At 34.4% G+C, this 26,734-nt stretch overlaps 1 protein-coding gene across 4 annotated transcripts in view; it reads left to right on the top strand.

Annotated features, from left to right (window-relative positions):
• The first annotated feature begins 334 nt into the window (after window positions 1-334).
• The window catches only part of LOC134235646 (semaphorin-1A-like), a 29,117-nt gene continuing 2,717 nt past the window's right edge, over window positions 335-26,734 (top strand). Inside the window, exons 1-16 of one of the 4 annotated variants that reach the window (XM_062717784.1) lie at window positions 335-982; window positions 12,084-12,180; window positions 13,078-13,129; window positions 14,040-14,102; window positions 16,052-16,162; window positions 17,861-17,948; window positions 18,861-18,980; window positions 19,690-19,778; window positions 20,355-20,496; window positions 20,969-21,335; window positions 22,242-22,324; window positions 23,175-23,385; window positions 24,763-24,831; window positions 25,114-25,160; window positions 25,413-25,565; window positions 25,828-25,959. In XM_062717784.1, the coding sequence (XP_062573768.1) occupies window positions 859-982; window positions 12,084-12,180; window positions 13,078-13,129; window positions 14,040-14,102; window positions 16,052-16,162; window positions 17,861-17,948; window positions 18,861-18,980; window positions 19,690-19,778; window positions 20,355-20,496; window positions 20,969-21,335; window positions 22,242-22,324; window positions 23,175-23,385; window positions 24,763-24,831; window positions 25,114-25,160; window positions 25,413-25,565; window positions 25,828-25,959 (1,948 nt within the window). In that variant the 5' untranslated portion in view covers window positions 335-858. The remainder of the gene's footprint in view (window positions 983-12,083; window positions 12,181-13,077; window positions 13,130-14,039; window positions 14,103-16,051; window positions 16,163-17,860; window positions 17,949-18,860; window positions 18,981-19,689; window positions 19,779-20,354; window positions 20,497-20,968; window positions 21,336-22,241; window positions 22,325-23,174; window positions 23,386-24,762; window positions 24,832-25,113; window positions 25,161-25,412; window positions 25,566-25,827; window positions 25,960-26,734) is intronic. The other 3 variants (XM_062717785.1, XM_062717786.1, XM_062717787.1) reach the window with 3 other exon arrangements.

Genomic DNA, 26,734 nt, shown 5'->3' on the forward strand with positions numbered 1-26,734 from the left:
TCTGCCCCCTGAAGTGTGTGTGTGTTGGACAGTAATGGAACTCTCCTTTCTACCTGAGAAAACTGACAGGTGCTAATAATTTTATAATCAACAAATTGTGCACAGGTGAGATAATAAAACATTGTCCAGTTATATAAAAGTTGTATTTTTAAATAAGAAATTGACTCCTGGGGGTTTTGTTTAATCATGATTTGTTTTATATAACCATGCTTTGGGAGAGCATTTTAGTATGCATGGCTGTAACTCTTTGGATTGTGTTGGCTCTATAGGGGAGGCGTGGCCTATGTTCAGGCCAGCCAATCACAACTTACAACATAAACAACAAGTTTTACTATCAAAGATCATACCATGGTAGAGTTGGTTGCCTGTGTATACACAGTGATTTTCTGATCAGATGTACATGTGGAACTGTTTTCTTGAAGAAAAGTGATTATTTACATTTATTTACATTCAGTGAAAGTTGAATTGATCAGAATATTGTGGAAATATTTTAGCTGTGAATGATTTATGATTTTAACAAGCTAATTAAATGACCTACCGAGGAGTATACAGTGTTACAGACCTACAGATCCTATGTACAGTTTTACTGTAGTGTGTTGTTTGGTCAAGGAATTGTGCTGAGTTTGACACAGAGGTGTTATAGAACTAGTGTGAATCATAGTTCACTTGCCCAGCAGTGATTCCATTTTGAAAGGTGTCAAAACACAAGTTCAACTAATTACTAGAGTAATTAAGACAAAGAAGAGATCAAAGGATTTAGAAGTCATTAGTACAATATCTGTAGGGAACTTGTTGTACAACCTCAGGTAACTGTTAACTGACTCTAGATAGAAAAAGAAAACTTTTAATTTTTATAGGATGGAGAGAAATAAATTGTGTGTGATGAAGATTCTTAGTGTGCTGACCACTGTTCTTGTGATGCTGAAGACAAGTTACAGCTGGCAGACAGACGTACAGGCAAACCTCCACCTCCAATTCTCAGGTAGGTCTACCTGTTTACTTCCTATTTAAAAGAAAAAAGATGTATATCACAGAAAAGTGGACCTAATAATTTGCTTCAGTGTGAATTCAGGTAGCATATAATGAAATGCATCAAGCATTTGAATATTAAAAAAACTCTTCAGGATTCAAAATGTGTGCCTCTTAGACAGGATATGGTAAATATTATTAATCTTTTCATGTTTCTATAAACCAGTTTCTTCCTAATCCTTTCAACCATAGCTTCTTCTCTAAGAACCTTAAGAAGGCTCTATGATTTACCTGAAAAAGTCAACAGAAAATCTGTAGAAAAACAAATAGTTCAAGTGCACATGTTGACAAGTCCGAGTTGAAGCGTCCTCGGCAGAGTGACGACCCTCTCGGTGTTCTACGACGTCAACTTTTATGACACGGATTAGAAGCCTGCTGGCTTTACCAAGTAACCGACTTCATTGGGTGACAACCCTAATTTGTGTGTACCCGAGGGTCAATTAGTTAGGGGGGAAAATCCGTTGATCTTATTGTCAATAATTTACTGGTGTTTGGGCCATTTAGGATTTAAATTATTTGTACAGATATTCTGGGGAGGGAGAAAACAGTGGGGGTTAGCGGGGTTTTAGACAAAATTGGGATTTTGCCACATCTGATAAAAATTATTGTCACTCGATCAGCACCAATAAGTCTTTACTTGACCAAAGCATTGAAGAGATCATGGGTATTGATCTCCTCAGGAAGGAAACTCTTACTTTTATGATGAAAATGTTAAAGAAATTGATTCCTAGACAAACAACTGCTCTATCAGATCTGATAATGAGCTGTGGAAAGGTGGTATTGACTTATCTACCAGATGACCAGTCCTTGTTAATTAATACATGGAGATATCTACATCAAAGAATGCTAGGGTTTATTAATATTTCTACAATAGCAATGACATTTTGATATCAGTTTAAATAGCCATAATGCCTCAAGCCACAAATAGCCAGGGTGCTCAATATTCAAAAAGAAATGTTGATGATTTCAGCAAGACATTGATACACAGACTAATCAGGAGAAATGCGTAACCTAAATTGCCACAAGGCATCTCTGGTCTGATTGTAACACGCGACAATCCCTTTCTCATTTTCACCTCTATACAAATCACTTACAAAAGAGAAGCAACACCGTTCATTCAAGCATTTGACAAGGACTGGACAGGATTTTGATTGCAGTGTATTTCACAACATATAGCTCTCCCTATTCTGAAGTTTTATCCTCTGTCTAAAGCTATTGAATTTCTCCTTTTTCCAATAAAAATGTTTGAAAAGTGACATATATTTTAAGTATTATATCAGATTTTTGGCATTCTATGAAATTCTGAAGTCGGACATTTTCAGCGAATGTAATTGGAAATTTGACTCCTCGTTATACAAGTGTTTCACTGACTACAAAAATGAATTTAAAATTTGGAATCATTTCTATATGAAATGGATGTGAGTATATCTGCTTACCATAAAATTTACATAATTTGAAATGATGGCTTTTATATTGGGGAATAAAAACTAGCTGATAAACACTCTATAAATCTCTGTATTTTCTATAAGATTTTGGAAGTTTGGATTATAGGGAAGGTGGAATACGTAAATTGAATGTGACCCACTGGATTCAGTTCATATGTAAATATCTATCTATCTCCCTGATAGGGTGAGTTTGTGTGTGCAGCTGCATCATATCTCAAGATTAATAAGTGATGAAGAAAATGAAACCTTTGGTCTGTGGTCACTATTGAGATAATGGACAAACTAACTATAATAATTGACCAAATGATTACAAACGTTTTACTCCGTAAGACTTCAAAAATTTATTTATTATTTTTGTTACAGAAATGTACTTGATAATTCCTTTTTTTGTACCAGTTCGTAGTATGATGTTGTTTTTTGAAAATGTTAATTGAGATCAAAATTAACAAAATACCAATCCCTGAAGAATTCGTGTCACGGAGGTCTTTTATTTGGTCTAAGCACCCTGTTTTGACATATGTCACACAGACAGATTCTACAATACACTTATTGAGACGGCATTGAAGATTACGGAATAGTTAGGTAGTGGCAGTGCTGAGGCAAAGTGTGATATCAAAGTTTGCCATCAAGGACAAGTTTCAGAATTTGTTGACAGAAATTTACAACCATTAAGAAAATTTAATCAAGCACAGTTACCATTACATCGTAGTAAAGTGCGTGGCTTCAAAAACAAATGACGTTCATTCAATTCTATGAGTTTCTTATTGGGTGAAAAAAGACAAGGCCATAAACTTGTTTGTAGTAATTTTTAAAAATAGAACTATTTTTGCATTTCTGAAAAAGAATCACTTAGATTTATTGTAAATGACATTCTGCTGCTTTTTTATTTATGGGTATAAACAATTGTTGATTACTGGTAGGTCCTTTTTTATGAGAAATTATAGCCATTTTCAAAACCATATAGTGCAATCTTTACCTGTAGAGTCTTGAAATAGAAATATAAATTTATTTATTAAAGTCTGGATTGTATTGTGAGTCAGTTGACCCAATCTTATTTATCTATCAGGGACATGTTGACAGTATATCCATAGTTTACACAGCTGTAGAATTCCAAATTGAATTGTATAAATCAGATTGTTAAGAATCAAAGAACAATCCATGGATTTAGACTTTGAGCTCTTGAGAAAAAGGAAGTCAAACACAAAAACTCTCATTTGTAAAATTTTGTATATCAAATATTTTTTTTTTGTACGTTTTTTTTAAGGTGGAATATTTACTCCAGTTTAGATATCATTCCTCCCTGCAGGTTTTTAATTGAACCCGTAGGATTTTATGATGATGCAATGTTTGTATGTCAAGATAAGATAGAAGAAGTTCGAGTGCACTGTGATATCGCACAGTGAATACCTGCTTTCTCTCAGAAACGTAATATTCGGCAAAATTTACACCATGATGGCATGCATGTTCTTGCACACTTTATTCCTGCCCTGTGGTTTGATTTCGGAGAAATAAGTCCTGTTCGTCAGATTTAAGCACTCTTATGACCCAGCTGTCATGTATTTCAAATAGCGACACCAGTCAAAAGTGGAAACCATTTTGGGATTTCGTTCTGAAACTCTTATGGGCTTTATTAAACATGCCAAGCATTAACAGAAATGAAACGTCTCACATCCATTAGGCACAAACTTTCAGGAAATGTTGCATGTTAACTCTACATATCTACCAGGTACTTTGAATCAATTTGTTAGCCTTATATTTCAGCTCCATTAAGAACATTTATTTTTAGATGCTCAATAATATCATCAATGTTTAGCTCATTTTCTCTAAGAGTGGTAAAAGCTGTTCTCCAATATAAATATCTTGTAAGAGAATTTTGTACAATTGCTCTCTTCATGAAATTCTCTGTTTTTAAAAAGAGATACATGAAATCAAAGGGAGCAGAACTTTGAACCATGTGGATATTTTTCTCCTGTGTGGCAACATTCAGGATGAATCACCAGATCAGGGGTCACATGGGAGGGTTAAAAATTTATGTCTTATCAGTTGACAAGGACAGAAAAATTGATAGAGAAATGCAGAGGGCCACGTACAGTATAGACCGGGTGTGTAGAGTACTGCTGAACCAATACACACCGGGGTTCTTCCTGTACTGATGTCCAGGTGTGTGGACTGCTACTCTACCAATACACAGTGTCTACACACCACTGCTTGTCCATCCTCATCAAATATCAGGATGTGGAGGAGTAATTCAAGGTCACAGAGGAGAAATCAAGAAGTCAATTAGATTTTTTTTTCAATAGTCTTGAGAATACTATAAGGAAATAGCAAATTGCAGGAAGGACTTGAGGGTGCAGGGATATCCGTAGCTCCTTTATAAACTCACTTAACAAGCTAATGATTAAAAAACAAGAACTTCCTGTAAGTTATCCTTCACCTTGATATGCAGATACATGTATATTGAAAATATGTCAATAAATGATATTATACTAGTATTTTGATTGAAAGTTATTGAACAAGAATTTAATTTCTTTGCCGTTGCAAATATTCTGTTTAATCTCGATCAGGGAAATTGTGTTAACTGATTTACTTATTTTTAGGTATGTTGCGTGAGTTTTACCTCTTATGAAATAGGAGAAAATTGGCCTCTGTTTTATCAGTTCAAATATTGTTATCCTTTTCAGTACAAATATTTGTCCTACAAAGCTTAGAAAATAAGAAATATCATTGCATTCAAAGGGTTGGTATGTCTAAGCATTGATGGCCCATCATGCAGTGGCTGATAGTAACATACCATACAATATTAGGGCACTCAGGCGAGGACTACAAGCCCACATGATCCTCCTGTTTCAAAAATTTTGAAACCTTATTCATTTCTGATAATAAAGGGTGCACTGAAGAGGGATAGGATAAATAAGTACAGACCACATCTGTAAAGATCTTAACATTTCTGGAGTGGGCTCAGATTTGCAAGCAATAGCAGATTTGCTATGTCACATATTTTCCTCTTTACTGCTATTTATTTTCTTATGTTTGATTGGAATTATCACAGATAAAGACTTAGCTTGTGAATCGAAACCCATTCAAACAAAAATGAAAATTCAAAATGAATGAAATGTAAATAAAAAATCTATGAAAACCAGTTCTCTGAAAAGGATTTCAAAATCTATTTTTGACATATCTGGAATAAAATTCTTTTTTCCAAGTTCCATCTTTCATCAGAAAGTAGGTCAGTGCATAAAAGAACAGACAACACTTTTGTTGTTCTGAATTTTTTGACAGTAATGGAAACCCTCTCTAAGTATAGGCATTGCAGATTGGGTTCTTTTGAGGTCTAAGAAAATGAATCAATTGAACACTGTGATTCTATAGGTCCTGGTTCCTGTCACAGCCCTCTCAAAGGAGGATTTGAAAATTCTAGATAAGAGCAGCACAGGGGGTGCTAAAATAAAATGAAATATTGATTTGGTTTCGCTTACATTTCTACTTCGGCTTAACGTTTCAAGTTTGATCGCAATAGAATTAACATTATCAATTTGTGTTTTGTTCTTGTATCAGAATGGACCCTAAAATCTTATCGGGGTGCTATACATGTCTTTGAATCCAAACTTTTAAGGATTTAACTATTATCTTTGACTGCCACCTAGGCAGAAGTCATGAAATAAGGGAGGACAGATCTAGAAATTCGGCTATTTATTTTACACAGTAAATGCAGATGAATGTCGAAAAGCCGATTGCCCACTTGATCATTTGAAATAGATACTTTTTTAGTTTGATTATAATTCTTTAAATGGATGAAACATCAGCACATTGAGGAATAAATATGAGAAGATTTTGGCTTGTGTTGGACTGACGTAGATAAGCAGTTAAAATCAAATAAAGTCAAATAATTGCTATTCTATAATGTCAGTGGAATATCATGCAACTGAATGCAAACTTTAAAAAAGCTATAATTTACATTCAAACAGATTGGGTTAATGCAGATCAAATAGGCACATGCTATAAAAATTTATTCAGTAGTTGGAACTTGTTTTTTTTTATAATGACAAACTGACAACAGATTGCAGATGTCGTTGATGCATCATGTTGAATAAGTGCAATGCCATTAGACCAATAGAAAATTAATGACATATTGGTCAAGATCATGTTTACTCCATAGCAACTTTACTTATAAAGAGACTTATTGTCTTTCATGCCAACCACAAACAGAATTATTCAAGAACGCAACCAAGTTGACACTTAGCAAGACAAATCTGAGTTTGTGATCGTCTAATCAGAGACGTAACTGTAAACACAAGTCTCCATGGACAGTGAACTTATCTCTTCTCAGTAAAAAGCTTCTGTGCATATCGCTTTAAAATTTTTGCTGGTTTTTCATCGCTCAAATTATCTCCAGATTTCGAAAGCAGCTAGAGCCTGTTTTTATTTGATTAAAGAAGATCTACTGTTTTCAATTATTGGTTAGCAAGGGCTTCCGACTGTTAGGTTCTGATGGTTAGGAACTACTGAGTGTCAAGTCATCTAAATTTATGATCAATTTTTATTGAAATTTTCACACCATTGTGGTAATCCTTATTCAATTTTATGGATAAAAATTTGGAGAATGATCTGCTTTAGAACCCTGGATCTAAACAAATTTGAAACTTTGTATAGTTCATATAATTTTCTGCAAAACGATATCTTGTATATTGATTTGTCTGACTTTATTTCTGTTAATGATTTATAACTCTAAGAAATAAAATTCTGTGGAGGATACAGGGCTTCCCCTACTCACATTGAGTAGAATACTTAATGAATTTATAAATACTACTTCAATACTTAATCAGTGGAGCCTTCAATATATGATTTATTGAGCTAGAATCTGAATAATAAGAAGTTCAAGGTCCAATAGTGGAGCATCTAAGGGACAGGAAATTGCAAGACATGACAGTTCTTGACCTGATGTCTGAAGCAATAGCAGATGAATTGAGGCAGACAATGTTTCCATGTTTCCTGTTGTTATTGAAGGTCCTTAGGGGAATTCACCTGTTGAACATGACAACAGAGAGGCAGGAACATGTTTCTGACTGCCTAATGCCCTGTGTCACAGGGCCAGGGTCAGACTATGAAAGCAGGGTGCACATCACTTAGAGTGAGGTGTGATGCTCAGTTATCTGGATATCTGATGTTGAGATGAAGTCTAACCCCCAGTTATTTTTTGCCCCCCTTTTGCTGATAACCTTTAGAAATGAGATGGTTTCTACATGGCTATGCTGGTCACTCTGGTTCAGAACCAGTGTTTCTTGGTGGGTGATCAATCACAAGGTCATTTAGCTGTGTATCAGTCAGTTCATCATGTTTTCAATCCCCTCTGGATTATGATTCACATCAACACTGTGTATAGCATACAGTCATACTCCCATCATGCATGTACCAATGCAGCATGCTTTAGAGGCATAGTGTACATAGCCACTTTCTGTACCTTACATCATTGAACTGTTAATGATTCTAGTCCCAGGGGAGTCTGCTACTGATAGATCACAATAAATAATTGACCCTGGCTGTAATCCTGTTTGTGGTTGCTGCTGGATCCCAGCGTGACTTTTATTGGATTGCTGTGTGCCAGGCTTTGCTTCTGGGTCTGTCCTCTCAGTCTCTGACAGCACCTTTCAATTCCTAGTCTTATCTCTGTTAATTGCTTGGTAGGTGGCCCTATTAGTGATCTATAAGCAATTCATTAAGATTCATAGAGCACCATCTGATAGTAGGTTTAAGGGAAGTCAGATTAGCTGTCATCTGTTTATTGGGGGATTATCTGCTTGTCTTGTGCCGCAGTAGAAAAAAGCTTTTTAGATAAAAATCTTGTTAGAAGACTAAAGATAGAATTTGGCAGATGGTATGTTCTATAGTACCAAGAAGGAGAGACTTTCTGTTATTTGGCAATGGCTATCATCCATTCATTGTAATTTCACTAGGAAAACAACATAAGCTTACCCAAAGTAATAAATTTTTACATATTTTATAATATAATCAAATTCTTTTAAAAATATAGAGTAAGTATAAAAATAATTTGAACTCTTAGGTTTTTCTGGTCTGATTTTCTTAATCAGATTGACATTTCAATTATGCATTCAATTACGCATATTGAATCAATGTGACACTTTCTCACAAGATTCCAATCATATTTTACTTAAGGGCTACATTTTTTGGCATCCATTAGTGAATATTTCTTTTTTGAAAGTACCTAAAAATGCCTTGAAGAGCTAGGTTGACTTTTGATGTAAAGTCACAAAATAATACCCAATTGTTTTAATGTCCAAATATAGTTAACATAATAAAAGAATTAGTGTAACTCCCTGACTAACGGATACATGGATTTCCAAAATTATTATAAGTTTGATTCTGAAAAAGAGCCAAAAGATTAAAACTTGTCTCAAACTTTAGTAATCTTGAGCATTGTTTATTGTGGTATTGCTCATAGAGTAGGTGTTTAACAGTTTTAAAAACACTTTATCTTTTAATCATAGCCCTTTGGCTTTTTTCGCCAGTTTTGATTTTTTTTTAATCCATAAACTTGTTCTCCATTGGGGATATAGAGCTTGTTTCTAAATGTCATTACTAACTAGGGGGTAGTATAATACTTATACATAGATTTCATATCTTTCTAAAGGGGAAAATTGTTATTCTAAAAGAGAAGACTTTTAAAAGGCTCCTTTAAAGTATCTTTCTAAATCAGCTTTGATTGTTTTGATGTGGTTGGAGTGACCTTGGTCTTGTTAAATGGTAATCCTTTCTTATCCCTTTACATGGTGTGGGGTTTTAAAAGATCTAAATTAATTTCTATTGCACTTTCCTTTTTGTTTTTAAAACAGACCTTTTGTGTTTTTAGTTGTTGTTAGACACGAGTTAATATAAATTGAAGGTATTACAAAACATGACTCAATAGAAGACAGATCAAGATTTGGGTAATCTGATATGCTTAACACCTCCTCTTCTTGACTAACAGGGGATTTTGTCTGTTTGTAGAATTATCACTCATATTAAGAGTGTCTTAAGACTAAAAAATGAGTAGATGAGATTGCAGAAATTTTCTAAATAAATATTAAATTAATATTGTGGCCCCAGTGTCAATAAAAAATTATTAACAATAGTCAAACTACAATTACTTTACTTATAAAGTTTATGAGTTCATGAACAAGTGCAGATCTTTTTGTAATATCATCAAAATAATCTGCAGGTTTTAATCTGCTGGACTTGTTCCATTTGGCACTGCGGCGCTATGGGCAGATATACAATGAGATTGAAGCAAAACAAGATCATACCATAGGGATTTCACCACAATGCACCCTCGTATACAACTCAGTGCAAATGTCTTGAGGTGGACTGAAAATAGCCTAGAGCAATGACCCATCCAAGTTGTCTTTGTTTTCTATGTTCTCATTTTGAATAATTTGTAGGAGGAATAATGTCGTTTTTAGATAAAGACTAGATTTAATCATACACTATACAACAGTTTCTGGGTTAATTATACAGAATGCAGTTTTAGTTGTATGACTCAAAACTTACAAGGTTTAATTTTAATAGTGTATATTTTTCATAGTTTTATGACAAATAATGAAAATGATTAAATTTGAAAGATTCTGAAGTTCCTCTATCTTTTGTAAAAGTCACAATGAAAACATTTCTTGTTTATAGATGACAAGGCAATACATAAATTAAACAAGTCTTGCAGAATTTAAACTCTAGCTGGTAGCATAACCTAGGTTTTTAATAAGTAAAACAAACAAATAGACTGATTTTTGTTGATACAGGTTGTGAGGTTGGGCATTTTGGAAGCTGTGACGCAAGAAAAGGCACCAGGGTCTATATATTTGCATATGCCATTAGTTTGTCAATACATGTTCAGGAATCCTAAAGACTATTTAACTATCTCTCTATACACCTCAGAGAGAATTTAATTTCTGTAAAGAACCTGTCAATAATTTTAGTTGATACACCCTTAACTCGGGTGTCCAATAAATTACAACAGTAAATTAGAAAATTGATTTTTACTGCCAAATGGTGCCATAAATTTATTTAGATTGTTTGTTTAACATTGTTAATCAGAGAGAAGTTGTTCAAATATTATTTTATTATCATTGTTACAATGAATAGCACAGAGAAATAATAAGCAGGGGAAAATGCTACTTGTTAATCCTGGCTATTGTATTTGTTTTTAAGATATATGGTAACGAGTTCTTTGTAATTATACATGGTAATTGTAAAATGACAATTCATTACGAGGAAGGACTAACTATCATTATTCTTATTGCGAATGTGGTCATGTGGCATGTCATAAAATACAGGATAGTCAGTTTATGTCCACATGTCTATGATAAATCAGCTTTTTTTGGCCTGAACTCCGTATATTGTTGACTTAGTGATAAGTTGGTTCATCATTTACCTCTTAGCTCAGACCTGGGATAGGACTGGCCCATCTTTGAAAGTTTAGACTGCAATGGTTGTAAGAGAGTGATTCTTGATAAAGCAGGGTATGTCAGACATGCGTGCTCAGATAGATGCATGACTATACAAACCCTGCTATCAACAGACAGAAGATAGAATAGATCTAGGGAAGCCATCTCTTAATACCCCTATCTACATTTATTACACCCAAACTTCATTATTTTATCAAAGACTGCTTTGCATTATTCAGTTTCAGAGCTTCACAGATTGCATGTATACCAGTACATGTATCCAGTAAACTTTAAGCCTTGGTTATTCTTTTGGTTTTCACTGGTGTAATTAGGAACACCCCTGATAAATGAACGTCACAAACCTTGGTACACAGGTGTACCATATTTGTCATGATGCATGAAATGAGAAATGGGCTGTAATATACATGTGAAAGGGTCGTAGTATTTGCTGTTGGCTGATAACCACAAAGAGAGAGAACTCATCTTGTCAGGTCAAAAGAGATATCACCCTCCCTTACTTCTAAGGAAATGTGGAACAGAGGCTCCTAATATCCCAAAAATGAATTAACTAGCTGATTTCTTTTCCCATTGGTGTTGATTCTATGGTGGTGTTAAAATAAGAATATGATTTTATACTCTACTTTTTATGTTAATTTTGCTATTGTTGTTATTCATGCTCGTCTGAATAGACTGCTGAGAATTTTTCCCTTAATGCATACAGAAGCTTTTCCAACACAGCAATTTCTGTGTGAAATAGGGATATAATTTGGGCTAGAAGAGACTTCCCACAGAAACTGTACCCAGGTTCATTGTGAACTTAAGGATTTCACATCATTTTCTGTCGGCCACTTTTAATTTTGCCTTCTTACCTGATGTATTTCAGGTGTTCAGTGTAATCTAGGACCTTGATACAAAGTAGCATTCCAGCATATGTTACCTGAAATCACACTTCTGCCTTTTGTTAAGAAAAGGGAAAAACAGTTTTAGAAAATGTGTGGTTTTTACAACAGCTACCACATGTACAAAAACAAGTTGATTGATTAAATTAGATTTAAAATATGTAGAAAATGAATTAAATCATACAAAGTTGTTAAAAGCATGAATGATTTGATTTATTATGTTAATGGATAGACTTGGCTTGAGTATTTTGAATAATTAGAGAAAATTTATTCCACAGATTTGCAAGGTGTGCAAGTTTACCAAGGAGAAAGTGGCAATGCTCCCCATTACAAACTCATCCAAGTAGAAAAGGATTCCCTGTTACTTGGAGCAAGGTACAGTAGAGCCTCAAAAATTGGGAGATTCCTAAAGTGAATATTTAGAGTTTTCACTATGTGTGTAATTTTATGCAGAATATTGTGTGACGATCTGCTATAATGAGTATAAAGTCATGCAGTTGAATAATTAACACTGTTATTTATGCTGTGAAAACTCTAAGATTCTAAATTAAAAAACCACAGAGTTAAAAAAAAAAATAAACCACACAAGCTTATAACATTTATTAGGGACAGGAAGTATAAAAGAAAGATGATATTTTGTAATTTAATTTCGCAATAACAAACTGGGATGGTGGGAAACCAGATCTGGTTCATTTATGTTAAAATTAAGCGATTCACAACCAAAGAAGTGGAGGAAATGTGCATGGCGAGCATTATTAGAGGAGAACAATTTATTCAGTAAATGAATAGAGAGTTAACATTATACTTGTGTTTTTACAGACTGGTAAATTCAGTTACGGTAATTATTTTGATGTGCAACGTGTATGAAATTAAAAGCTAGTGAGGTAACTTCAAAATCCAGTCAACGTTTTCTGAGAAAATGAAGGTTTTTATTTTTAAATCTTTAAAACTTGGCACCAACCCTCCGTTGAAGTGACCCATTAAGTGTTGAAAAGCAAGAATTGAATAACTACTTCTTTCTTGCCTTCCAATGATTAGATATTGGAAGATAATGGTCAGAGTTTGGGTCTGGCAAGTCTGATAGTGAAAAAAGAAAGCTGGAATTGGCAAACAGGAAAGCCTGATTCAGCAAACTTCAGCAATGTTTTCATTTTAAATGAATTGTTTGACCGAGTTCTATAAGAGGAATACCATTAGCTTAGAGGTTAAATAAAAGAAAAACATAATAAACTTGAGACATTTCTAATGAAACTTCTTCTATTTTCTTTGTAGAAACAAGATGTACAACATTAGTATGGCAACATTGGAAGAGAATGTTTTAGAGGTAAATATGGAATTTCATTAAGATTTTAATGGTTTAACAGAAGGTTATGTAACATGTAAAACACAGAGATGGATTCCCCCTAGGTTAAGGAACTGAAGAGTCCCATCCTGTTTTAAGACCAGATAAAAGAGTAAATCATGATGATATAATGGAAGCCCCTATAGCTATCCCATTCACAAGCACCTATTATACAACCATGCACATTATAGTTTCCTGAAGTGCCCCAGAATCTGAAGCATAATGACTGTTGTGCATTCTTCATTCCAAGTGAAAGTAATAAAGATAATGTCTTCCCTGCTGCTACAATCCACAGGTTAAATAGCACCTTAATCTGTGGTGATGATGACATACAATACTGTATTGTATGACTTACGTCTCACCGGAAGACATGGGGAGTGTCACCTCTGTCACCCACACCTGGGTAGTCACCCCACTGACTGAATTTGTCAACAGATGGATTGGACAGGGGGACTTAGGATCATAATCAAATCCTCATTTAACCACCGTGTCCCCTGTCAATCATGTGTCACCCTAATGTAATGAATACAGAAGCCCCTTATTTTCTTTCATTATTAGTTTTTTTTTATCGTTGGGGCAATCTTGGGTATAATTGTGATATATTTGTTATATATTGAGCCTGACACAGCCCTGATTGGCAGTTGTTACTTCTACGAGATGTGCACCACGATGTGCATGCCAATGTTATGATGATTGTGTCAAAATCACCCAGCCCTATAAATAAACAAATGTACCAGTAATCTCTATCTAACAATACACAAGTTTTATCTTATCGGCTGTCTTCTATCTTTAGAGAGCAAAAATAACAAGGTGTGATATATTGTATCTAGATAGTATAAAGTGCAGAGATGTTGATCAATATTTGATAACTGTTTTCATTTATTTTTAACAGAGAATAGAATGGGAACCCAGAGAATTTGACAAAAAAGTCTGTGAAACCAAAATGAAAACCAAGGTAAGCAGTGTTATCAATGTTGACCTTCAGCGAGATAAAAACAGCACTGAGTACTCTGTAGACCCCAGCCAGAGTGACATTTACATCAAATCCCTGACAGTCTGAAAAACAAATGAGTGAAAGCGATGAGCTAGATGACAATTCAAAATTCTTTATGCAGTCTCATTTCTGTCACTTTATGGAACCTAATTATGCGCACAAGACGTTTTTAATCCCCCTATTAGTGTAACCATAGTCATTCACTGTGTCCATATAAATCTCCTCCTGAAAAACATACTCAGAGTCTGGTGTATAAGAGGACAATTACATACTTATGGAACTGAAACATGCTAGATTTGTACCTTTTTAGGCTAATGATATTTGTCAGTATGAGGTTACTTTGGTCATTAAGAGTGAAATATACACCTGAAGTACACACCTGCAAACGATCTGAGCAGGTATGAGTACCCAGTGTCAGGGGTCCTGTGCTCAATTGTTTACTCTCAGGTAGGAAAAACAGTAACAAGAGCTCTCGTTCCGTATCTTTTAGCATATCAAGACACAAACGGTGTGTGTGCTTACATTACTCAAGGTTAATTAGGAACTTATCTTAGGGTTATCACTGTGGCCTAGTTTGGGAAGACAATAGACAAATGGGCCATGATAAAACAAAAGATACCAGGTTTCTCAGGTTCTGGAGAAGATTAATGTCTACAGATTCCAGTAATATTCATTTAGTCTATTTGTTTCACAGCTGTCTCATTTTATTTCCAACAGTATGGCAGCAAATGTTTCAAAAAGCTTTTAATACTGGTGTTCAAAATGCCCATTTAGCAAAACATCATCACAACTAATTTCATTATGGTCACTATTAATGCAGTGAGGAAAAATATTGATTTCTCCTTTTGCCAAGTAATAAATTAAATCCTCAGTACTTATTTTAGTCATTTCATGAGGGATTATGAATGGAGCAGTTCTTTAAAAGTTCATGTGCACCAATAATTTTCTGATCTAAAGAAAGTAAACACACCAAATTGTAAAGAAAAATTTCATGGGGTGTTTTTTCTTCATCTATTCTCTAATACACATTTCAGTAAAAAGAAAAGTGTTTGGTGTTTTTCATGTTTGATTGAGAGTTTTGACAGACCTGATATTTTGTTTATATAGTTTTGAATAAATCTTTATCATAATCTACTTAATTAAAGGTGCGTGGACATGAAAAATCAGCTTTCACTAAGAAATGGAGAAAAAATCTCTTCTCTAGCTTCATGAACAGAGCATTAATTGTTATGACTTTTGATTTGGTTCATGGAGACCCTCCCATTTTACATAATATAGATATCAAGTTATGCAATAGATGCAAACTAATAATGCTATCAGACTCTTGTTCATTCTTGTCAGGTTCAGCTGTACATTTTACAACATGAGACATTAACAATATTTTGTCTGCATCTTTATAATTCCACAACGAAGAAAATGCAGGTACCAAAAAAAGTATAGCGATCCTTTGTCCCTGATCAGATGGGTGTACTATATGAACTATCTGTGTATCAATTACAATACAGGAACACACCCAGGATGTTTATTGCTGGATTAGGCAACTTCTCCAGCATCTCAATCTGTTATAAATGTCAAAAATGTCAAATATATGTATTTGTTGTGAAGTTTTCCACCCAGTTCAAACATTGGTGTGAAATGACAGTCTCTGTTTTCCATAGAAGTAGATCTGTATATAAATATACATATACAATGTGATGTAAATATTTTTTGTAAATATACATATAATGTAAATATTTTTGGCAAAGTTGGATCTTGTTTTTGTTTCCATTAACATGCAATAATAACAGTGACAGAGAGATTTTTTTTTATTATTTAACATGGGTTATTTTAACCAAAGTCAAGTTGTTTGTGTATGAGACTGTGCCTACTTCTGAGCTCTAAATTAAGATTTCTTTCTTTTGTCTTTTTAGGAAGAATGTCAAAACCATATTAGGGTCATTGGCAAGAAACCATCTGGGGAATTATACGTGTGTGGTACCAATGCTTTTAAGCCAAAATGTCGCACCTATGTCAAATCGGAGGTAGGTTTGGTCCACTATTCTTGTATAACAGCAGCGGACAAATCCATTGTAAACCTATTATGCATGCTTATTTTATAATTCTATGAATGAAAAACTGTTATGCTGTTAGTATACAAAGTGATCAATTGGTCATTTTCAAGATCATGTACTTCAAAATAAGGGAAAGTACGACCAACGGACATCTTGAAACAACAATAACAAATCGTTCATTATGAAAGGAAAATTGCCTCATTTTGATTTTTTAATACCATATTAAATAAATAGATTGTATTTTGTGAGAAAGTGTCAATGCTTTGAATGTCAGTATAAAATATCAATTTAGCTAGAGACATCGTTTGTTCATGAAAAGAGGAAATTAGATGACATGTCTTGTGATCTGTAAATTTTATCCCACTCCCACCATTATTAAATAACGACTAAGAACTTTTTCCTGTCTTTTACACCAATCCAATCTATTACTATTCTATTTCTAGACTTATCAGAACTAGCCGATCAGACATTTATTTAAAACTTTTATGATTATTTGATAATTCATTGACACTTGAAAATTGATTACTGCATAGGTTTGGTATGGGCAAAGTCATTTAGTAATAGTACACCTTCTAAAAACTGCTTAAGTTTGGTTTATCTATCATCAGACCTAGAAAGTATGGTTTCTGATTTCTCCAAGACCAACGGGCTGGGATTTATTTTGATCAGTTGATGTTTTACGACCTTCTCTTTTGGTATTAAGCCTGATGGGATCTTTATCACCTTGCTGATAATAGTCCAGGAGAAGGGGGCTATTCAGAAATATGATGTGTGTTATGACACTTGATTACAATAAAAATAAGCTTTTATCAGAGATAGAGAGGGTCTTAACTTTTGGCTTTGTATCAAACTGATTATGTAGGACACAGGTGTGTGGAGGTCGTTTTAGCTATCTGTGACAGCTCTGCTTGTTGTCATCCATGCTTTACAGCACTTGAAAAGACTACAAAATATCTTCAAGAAAGCACAGCAAAAATTACTTTTGACAAAAATTTCTAAACTTTGTGTAACAAAAACAATAATTAAATAGATTTGATAAAGGGCAATGGCCTGTTTGTTACTATACTATATCCCTGTGACATCAGATTATAGCCTGTAAATTAAGATGACTCAGTATACTATGTGGGGATGGACCAATTGTGTGGGGGGTGGGGAGTGGGGGTTCCATCCACCAGTCTGTTATTATGGAGCCAGTCAACCCAACATCCTGCTTTGACCAAAGTCCCATAAAGGTCGCCAATAAGATATTTAATTAGTGGTCTTCTAAAGTTCAACAAACTAAACTTTAACTTGTGGCAAGCAAACAAATTATCAACGAAGAGCAAATGTTCTCATGAATAACAGGATGTTTATTTTCCTTAATATGGCCTGAAAATGGATAAATACTCTGAAGGAATAAGTCTGGGCTAATTCTTATAATGCCATATTAAACAAATATTGTCTTTAAATGTACTGTTTTGAATTTAGAATATAAACAGCATGAACATTTTAATTAAGTTTTAAAAACTAAGACCCAGAAAAATAGAACACATAAAGAGATTATTATTCAAACACTATGTATATACCAATATTTCAAAATGCTAAAGTAAATATATATATATTAATATTTTTTGAATTCAAGAAAGTTTATTGGTCAAGTAATTCTGAGATTCCTGATTTTCTATCTAGGAGATGACGTATGTAATGAAGGGAGAAGAGAAAGGAATCGGACACTGTGCCTTTGATCCAAACCACAACAGTACTTATGTCTTCTCAGGTTAGTCCTACAGATGTCAGTACAACACGACACTAGTGCTGTCATATTAGTACTTCATTATGTCTACTTGACATCTTATTTTTTACATGTTTTTCGCTGCTTGGTAAGAAAGTTGAGTTCATTGCTATATATGAATTTATGATACAGGCAGATTCCCTATATATACAATATGTCTCACTATAATCAGTTGCAGTGCTATTCAATCAGCATCCATTTAACCCTAATGGATAGTGCTAGTCCCCAATTTCCATAATGTCTCCGTTCCTAATACATAATGATTTCCTGTAGGGATTTAGAAAATTGGATGGAAATACTGGTCTGTTGTATCACTTCCATACAGCTCAGCAGTTGTCCAACTGCAAATTATGCACTTGGTTAACTAAAATGTAAACACATTCAGATTTAGATAGTTGATTGGAAAGCAAAAAGTATGATGGAGCCATATATATGTCAATGTTAGACCACCCCCCAGAAATGGCTTGGAGCCAGATGATACGGCCAGTAGTGATAATGTCACAATAATGGAGTCTGCATGACAAGAGACCTCATCATTAACTGCCTACTCAAGGCCATAAAATAATGGCAGGCTAAAAGATCACTCACAACTCTATCTTGAGCTGAAGCAAAAAGGAAGTCAAAGATTATGCTATAAAATTGTCTGTCCTGCTGGCAGATGTGCAGGAGCTATTGCAGTAATCCATGCTCGGCTGAGTTTAATAAGACTGATGCTGAGTCCTTAAGAATATGCAGACTTAGTCTTTGTCAGAGATAAGCTTGTCTATCACTACCTATTGGTGCTGTCCAAGCAAACAGACCTTTTGAGCCTCCAGATATGTTTTGCTGTTCTGTAATTTACCAGACAGACTTCCAATCAGGAATTAATCAGTTTATCTCTTTTTGTGTTTTTTGCAGATGGCAAGCTGTTTTCTGCTACTGTGTCCGATTTCTCCGAGAGAGACCCGCTTATTTTCAGCACCGACTATGGCCACAACATTCTGAGGACTGAACAGCATGACTCCAAATGGCTGAATGGTACTTCATTTCACTGCATTTGACATTTTAAATTTTCTTGTTTTCTGAATATAGCTAGACATCTAAAGTTTAGTTTTTCTGATTACCTATATTCCTTACACATTCAACATACAATATCTGAAATAAGCACTTTGAACTATATATATGGCTCTGGAAATACGAATCTATCTGGTTCATTTTTTATTTTTTATTTTTTACGTGTTTTTGAGAAATTGACCTATTTAGCTTTTGTTATGAAGTTTTTTGTATTTCTTGAATGAGATGCTTGAGAGACTTTGTAAAGAATTATTTTCCCATAAAATATATGTTTATTCAGAATGGTCAACAGCCCTTGTTATGGAAGGACTTTATCTATACATCTCAAGTTTTCAACATCATGTGATATTACCTTCCAAAACATATATTTTCACCCCATATAGTTTTGTTTCTAAAAATACTAAATTTCTCAAAATCAGATGATATATTCTAGGACAGATTTAGGACACCTTTTTTTAAACTGTTGCACTTAATAACATCCCAAGTGTTAAATTTACATAGATTGAGAGTAAAGGTTATATTTATGACAAGATGAGCTTGATAACTTTGACATGATATAGCTTTACTAAAGCCTCCTCTCTTGTTATGAAAATGACTGGATTAAGAAAGCTGAGCAGTACATGCATAGTAATCAACACCTCACCATTTTATGTTCTAATTTATCTACTTTCAGATCCCAACTTTGTCAGCTCCTTTGACATTAAAGATAAAATCTACTTTTTCTTTCGGGAGACTGCAGTGGAACATATCAATTGTGGAAAGGTGATTTATTTCTCATTAACTTTAATAAATTCATAATTATATCTGGACTGGATGCACCCTGTGTTTCTTGCCTGGTAGCCCAGCCTTTTTATCACTGCCAGAATCACTGTCCAATTCTCTGACAGCACATTTCATCTTCAGTAAATCTCCAACTGTGACCATTTTTGTCCGAGCCCACTGCCTGCTACCTCACCCGGAGGTAAAACAAATTACCTGTAGGTTTAGCGATGAGGCTATTGCAGATGGAATTCATTATTATGCCCGAAAAGTAGTCGTCAAAAATTATACATTCATGAGAATCTAGAAACATACAGGGTTTTGTGATTAATTACATCACGGTAGCAATATGTTAAAAGTGACAAATTGGGCTACAAATGCCAGAGCCAAAAATATATGAATTTTTTACAGAATTGTTACAAATATATTTGTCTTACCCACACATCTATTGTATATTTCTCTCCGAGTTGTGAAAATCTAGAGTGAAATATTGACTTGTTTTGGGTTTTTTTAGGAATGCAAATTAACAAGTGAGTGTATTCTTTTTTAGCAAATTCATTAATTTTCTGCTTGTTGTAGACGGTGTTCTCAAGAGTGGCCAGAGTGTGTAAAAATGACAGGGGAGGACAAATTATGATGAAGAACATCTGGACGTCCTTCCTGAAGGCCAGATTAAACTGCAGCATACCTGGGGAATACCCTTATTACCTGGATGAAATCCGTAAGTGTCCTGTAATTAAACAGAAAAATCCTAATGATTTAACAACCCTAAGGAATAGTTGCCCTCACTGATGTGACAGCAATTAGAACTTTGTACTTTTTTGTATGTTTTAACTATCAGATTATCCCCAAATAAAAATACAAATTAAGGAGAATTCCAGAGAAATTGCTGGGTTTTTACCTTGTGTATTGTTCCTGGTCTAATAAAGCTGTCATTAGGTCTGTACATTATACCTTTGTAGAACTCTTAACTGATTCTTATAGTTAGACAGTTATTACTCTCTCCTCTGGAAGAGAATTCTTTGTGGCGACTGTAATGGAAATTCTTATGTAACACTCTCTCACAAGAAGTTTAATACCTGTCAAAGATGCTTTTCCTTGAAGTGAATAGCATTGGGTTAATGACGTAAAGTGTGCATACTTCTATTGAACCACAGGAAGAGTACTTTTACCTTTACATGTCTCTGTTACAGAATCTACGTCAGAAATGGGTCAAGGTAACTACATGTCGACGGACAGAAGTGATAATAGGACGGACATGTTTTACGCAGTCTTTCGCACTCCTGAAAATAGCATCCAGGGCTCAGCTGTATGTGCCTTCAAATTATCAGATATTGAAAAAACATTTAAAGGCAAGTTCAAAGGTCAAGAGTCCACCTATCATAACTGGCTCCCCGTGTCGCACCCTAAACCTGACAGGAATCCACACCCTAGCACCTGTGTCAACGACTCATACCAGATCTCCGAGCCCATGCTCAACTTCATCAAATCCCATACCCTGATGGATGAAGCTGTCCCCAGTGCTGGGGGAAGTCCAATCATTGCTCTACCAACATTCAAGTAAGTATTCAAGATAAATATAAGTCTCGCTTCACTTTCACACTTAATTATCAACTCGGAAATACACAGTCAAAAGTAGATTATCACAAGATAGGACAAAATGCATGACAAAGAAGCTCTGTTTTTGCTAATTGTAACATAACCACCAAGTAAAAATAACTCTGCGCAAGTTAATTAACCCCCAAGTGAAGGTTTAACAGTTTAGAAAACTATAAATCCCAAAACTATTGAATAATATGCTACAATAGAAATAGGTTATTAGATGAAAAAAAGTTAATACTGTCAGTTTATTAAAATTGATCATAAACTATTGATGAATTGTCAGAAATGAGGTGTAGCCCCTGATTGATAGTACAGTATTGCTGTCTCCATTAAGAATTATGCTTACTATTGTTCCAAGTTGGATTACACTCTGTATTTAATAGCCCCATTTTCCATAAATGTCATTTCATTTAAGCATATCTCCCACCTTCTTTTAACTTGATTGATAGTGGAAGTGTTACAATTCACAAAAATTGTACACATCAAATAGGAGTTAATGCATGTAATTTAGTCATCAGTTGTAGTATTCTAACACAGGAAGTCTATAAGGCTGTGATGTAATTCAATCTCAGACTGATTGGAAACAGTCAAAACTGATAGCTGTCTCTCTGAAAATAAACTTCAAAAAATAAAATTCATTTATCTCAGAGAAATATCAAGCTGAAAAATCTCATTATTTCTGAGATAGGGTAGAACTGCAGCAGCTACATCTGTGTGGTAATGTCTAAGTAGTAAAAGTGATCACATTAACTACAAGTATGAGACACAGCCCAGTCGTAAGATATACCAGCTATCTTATCTTGGGAGGCCAGGTGCTTGGATTTTCTTTTTTGCACAGTTTATATGTATGTTTCCTTACTTCAGAGGCAGAATGACCCAGATAGCGGTTGATTGGCAGGTTCATGCTGGCGATGGCAGATATTATGATGTCATTTTCGTAGGAACGGGTGAGTTTATTTTACCAAGCTTTCATTGCACACTGAGATACCTTTATTGCATGGAAACTATACAGTCTCTGAAATATTTTAAGTTCTTGAAGGGGTGGTAATTTTTTTGCACTAATGCATGTGGGGTAGCATTTTTGACAGAAAATGTGTTATAAATATCCCCGTGACATAACAGCTCAAGTCTGTGTCAATATGACCCCTTGTCTATCATCACAGAGAATCTAAATTTTACAGAAGATGATTTGTGGAATCATAAAAATATCTGAAGTTTTTTGGAGGTTTTATGGACTTATTTACATATCTGGGGTCCTGAAAACAGGATTTGTTTGCCGCCTTTTTCGTACCTAGGACAAGATAAGCACGTAGAGCGGTTTTAGACTTTGGGTCTGGGTAGACGTAATTGTATGCATTATCGTCTGCTGTCTCCTTGTACCACTTTGTGGGAGAAGTAAAGTAGAAAATAATGACTGCTATTTCAAAATTGCTTTCAATACATATAAATGCATATGGTTAAATATCGGTGCCTTATTGAAGCTGCTCAGTGAATCGCTCAATTGTCATTGATTTAAAAAGATTTAAATATCTTATGATGGCTCAGTTAGGCAATTATATGTATGAAAGGCACATTATTACACCGTAGTGGAACAAAGTACTGTTTGAGATTCATAAATTCTATTTAACTGGACTTTATAAGCTTCCATTTAACCTATCCATTTCTCAGGACAAACCTGACAAGGTTTATGATTTTTTGACTTGAAATAACATTTAAAAATGCAAAACTGACATACACATAATTGTCATAGATCCAGTTATTGACATATTGGTAGATAATTTTTTTTTATATTGACAGATAATGGCCGAGTTATCAAGGTCATCAATAAAGGTCTTGGGTCAAAGGTTGAGAATGTGGTGGTAGAGGACATTCAGGTTTTCCCAGAGGAGTTCGTAGTCACTGGTCTCAAGATCTACAGAGCCAACGGAAAAGAAAAACTTATTGTCGTTTCGAAAGAGAAAGTCATCTCAGTTCCTCTTCATCAGTGCGAACATCAGGACTCCTGCAGGTACGGAAAATGATTGTTACCTGTACATTGCATATAAAATAGTGACAAAAACACAGAGTTAAATATCCTTATCTGACCAGAAAGAATTTAAAATCAGTCAGTCTCTCACAGCTAGTGCATGTAGAGAAATAATTCACCAGCTTACTGGCCTAGTATTTGTGAAAATTATGGCCTTGTTAAACTGTATAGTTTATACTACCACTGTCTTTCTGTGCTGGGGGTAGCCTTTGCTAGAGAAACATCAAAGAGCCCATACTTTACACGTTTTACCACCTCTTAATAAGCTCATATAAACCTTGGTCCAGTATTCAAGAGGATTTCAAATGTCTCTGTCTGCTAGAAGTCCATATCTTTTTATAAGCTTTTTGTCTTCTCGGCTTTTGACATCCGTAGCTAATTAATATAAAACATCAGATTCAAGCAGGAAACAATCAAACGGACAGGTCTGCATTGTTTCTACTTGACAAGGTGCATTCAGTGTAATGATCTGACATTTATCATTCAACTGGTGTCTACGCATTGATAATATGTTTAGTTTTATATGCAAACCATTTTTACAACCTATAGCCCTGAAAGAGAAAAACAAGCCACTAATAAAGATGAGCAGACCTTCTCTAGTTTCTCTAGAATCAGTAGAGTGTAACACAAGTTCTTTAAGATTTAACAGATCTGTAAGATTACAAATTAGGATAGCATCATAGAGACATCTTCATTCCTATCTTGGACATTGCTTGTTCATTGTCCTTTAAGTAGCATGGAATGCAATAGGTCTAATAATAGGTTCTTTTCTCCTCTCATGGGTGGTGGGCAAACACAAGAGGATGGGGGTCTCTGTGTATTCATCATGCAATGATTTTTATCTTCTGCTTCACCCATCCATACATCAAATGTTAAGTTGAATCGCATATTTCATGACAAAGCATAGTATTTGTTTAGAAGAGGACAAAACCTACATGAAGAAGGTGCATTGTTCAGTTGTTTTTGGAAACGTGTAGTTCAAAAGCCTCTTATGTATTCAATAAGGAATAGCGACCATCTTTTTATCTCATTTTAAAGCGATTCACTTAGATGTATCTGGTCACATAGGATTTTCATTTGACACATATTAAATTTATGTTGGTTTTATGAACCTTATATAATGCAGTATGGTAATTCAAGTTTTGCATTACAATAAATCTGAGAACATATTTTATACCAGGAAAACTATTAATGGGTGCAAAGAATTTGACACTCACTTTCCCCATTATAAGTTTCATAGCAATAGAAGTAAATAAATGCAGAAAATAAATATAGAAGTCGGTTAAAGAAGTATACATATTCAAAGGTATTTTTAAAATTCCAAGATTTCGTTCCAAACTTTTTTTTTTTTACTTTTAGTTCCTGTGTGAGACTGCAGGACCCGTACTGTTCGTGGGTTGATGACAAATGTGCAGCCAGTGATAGAGGGTAAGATTACTTCATATGAAGACAAAACATCCACGCAAAGACTGGCCCAGTCATATCGGAACAAAACTTTTAATTATTCATATTTTTTAAAGGAAGAGCAATGACATAAGTCATTTGATTAACCCAGTTAGAAGAAGTCATGAATGACAAACAAGGAGACATGATGTCATAAAACTAATCTATCACACTTTTTATGTTTTATGTTGTAAATATGGAATAATTCATAATTTTTTTTTAAATCAGTGCGTTTTGAAATGTTTTAATTGACTGTTTTTTGTTTAGGATACAAAGCATTCGCTCTGGCAAAAACCCTGCCTGTGGACCGGAAGGTATGTAATAGTTTTGTGTTGATCTTTTTTTCCCTTTGTTTTCTATTTTATTTTCTGAATTAATTGGCATTTTGAATCAGTTGAGCAACTGATGAAAGGTTTTCTTGCTAGTGTTACTATTTTTTGCTCTCTATTCTTCTTTTCTTTCATTGCCAGTTGATTGGACAACATTTTAACACATTTTTTGTTGTTATTGATTAGTTGATGTTTTGTTATGATCTTTTGTTTTGATTTCAATATGATTTTTATTAGAAAAATCCACATTATCACCACCAACTACACCAAAACCCAAGAAAATCACCACTGAAAAACCTCAGTGCAACTGTCAGTGTCCCAACAGCAATGAAAATAATGTCCTGGGAGGTCAACCCACGAAAAAACCGGATCCACCTGTGGAAGTGGATGGTTAGTGTCTGTCTGACCTATATATATTCACTATAGTCTTAGATGTGTCCACTGTCTTGAAGTAAAATCTGCTTTCTATCCACTATATGTAGATAGAATGTAATTTACATAGAGCAAAAATACCCATAACTAATACAGTATATTATTTGATTTATACACAAACTAATTTGATTGCAGAATATAACCCATGCACGTCCAGGATATGTAATTCCCATATATTATGTAATTCAAGATATAAACAGACAAACTTTTTATTCTTCAGTAGAGGATGAAATAGATAAGGCACCTGAGGACTTTGTGGAAATCGGTCCCAACTTTAAGAAAGCCAATCCCAACTTTAAACAATTTGAAATTGTGCAAAAGTTTGGTGCAAACGGCCAGAACAAAGATTCTGGTAAGGAGCTGTCATATCATGTGGTGCAATTCACCAGTGTCATGAAGCGACATCGTATTTAATCAGCATCTACATGTATAGACATTCAGGGGTGAAATATACACTTACCCTTGGTCACTGATCTTCATTTTATCATTTTAACCAATTACATTGCTTCATGCATGATTGCATTTTGTTTTTGTTTTTATATTCTATTACTGTTGTTTGTGAGCTGTGTTTTTTATGTTTGTTTTGTCTGTTACTAATTCTGTGATGCTAGACTTCCCTATTAACCAATTGGTGATGGCAGTTGTGGATACAAATATTTATGTTGGACAGAACATGTATTGCTAGTGCATTCTTATCTAATAGAAAACCTTAGATGCAATCATTAACTGTCTCTGAGAGACGGTTTCTGGACAGCATTCATCATATCTGTCATGATCAAAAAGTCAAATAAACAAACTTGATGTACACAAAGATGGCTGAGTCAGAGATAAAAAACAGACTGCTTGTGGCCAGTCTCCCCATCTGTAAGCCATTGTGACAGTAATAGGAGGCAGGAGGAATAGAGTAGGGGAAGAAGTTCTACAAACACTGATCAGCAGACTAGGGTTCTAAAAAGTTTAAGACATATCTGGTTGTTAGGATGTCATCGTTTTGGTTTTTTTTTGCACGTACATGCAATTCTTTGACGGAAAAAAATATGGTAAAAAATGACTCTAAAAATTCATTTGCTATCTTTAAATTTTAACAAATCAGAATTATAAACCATAGGGAAAAATAAAAAAAACCA

This window comes from Saccostrea cucullata, unplaced genomic scaffold (genome assembly GCF_032062105.1).
Source record: "Saccostrea cucullata isolate Sc308-1 unplaced genomic scaffold, CSIRO_AGI_Scuc_v1 ctg117, whole genome shotgun sequence".
NCBI classification, from domain to species: Eukaryota; Metazoa; Mollusca; class Bivalvia; order Ostreida; family Ostreidae; genus Saccostrea; species Saccostrea cuccullata.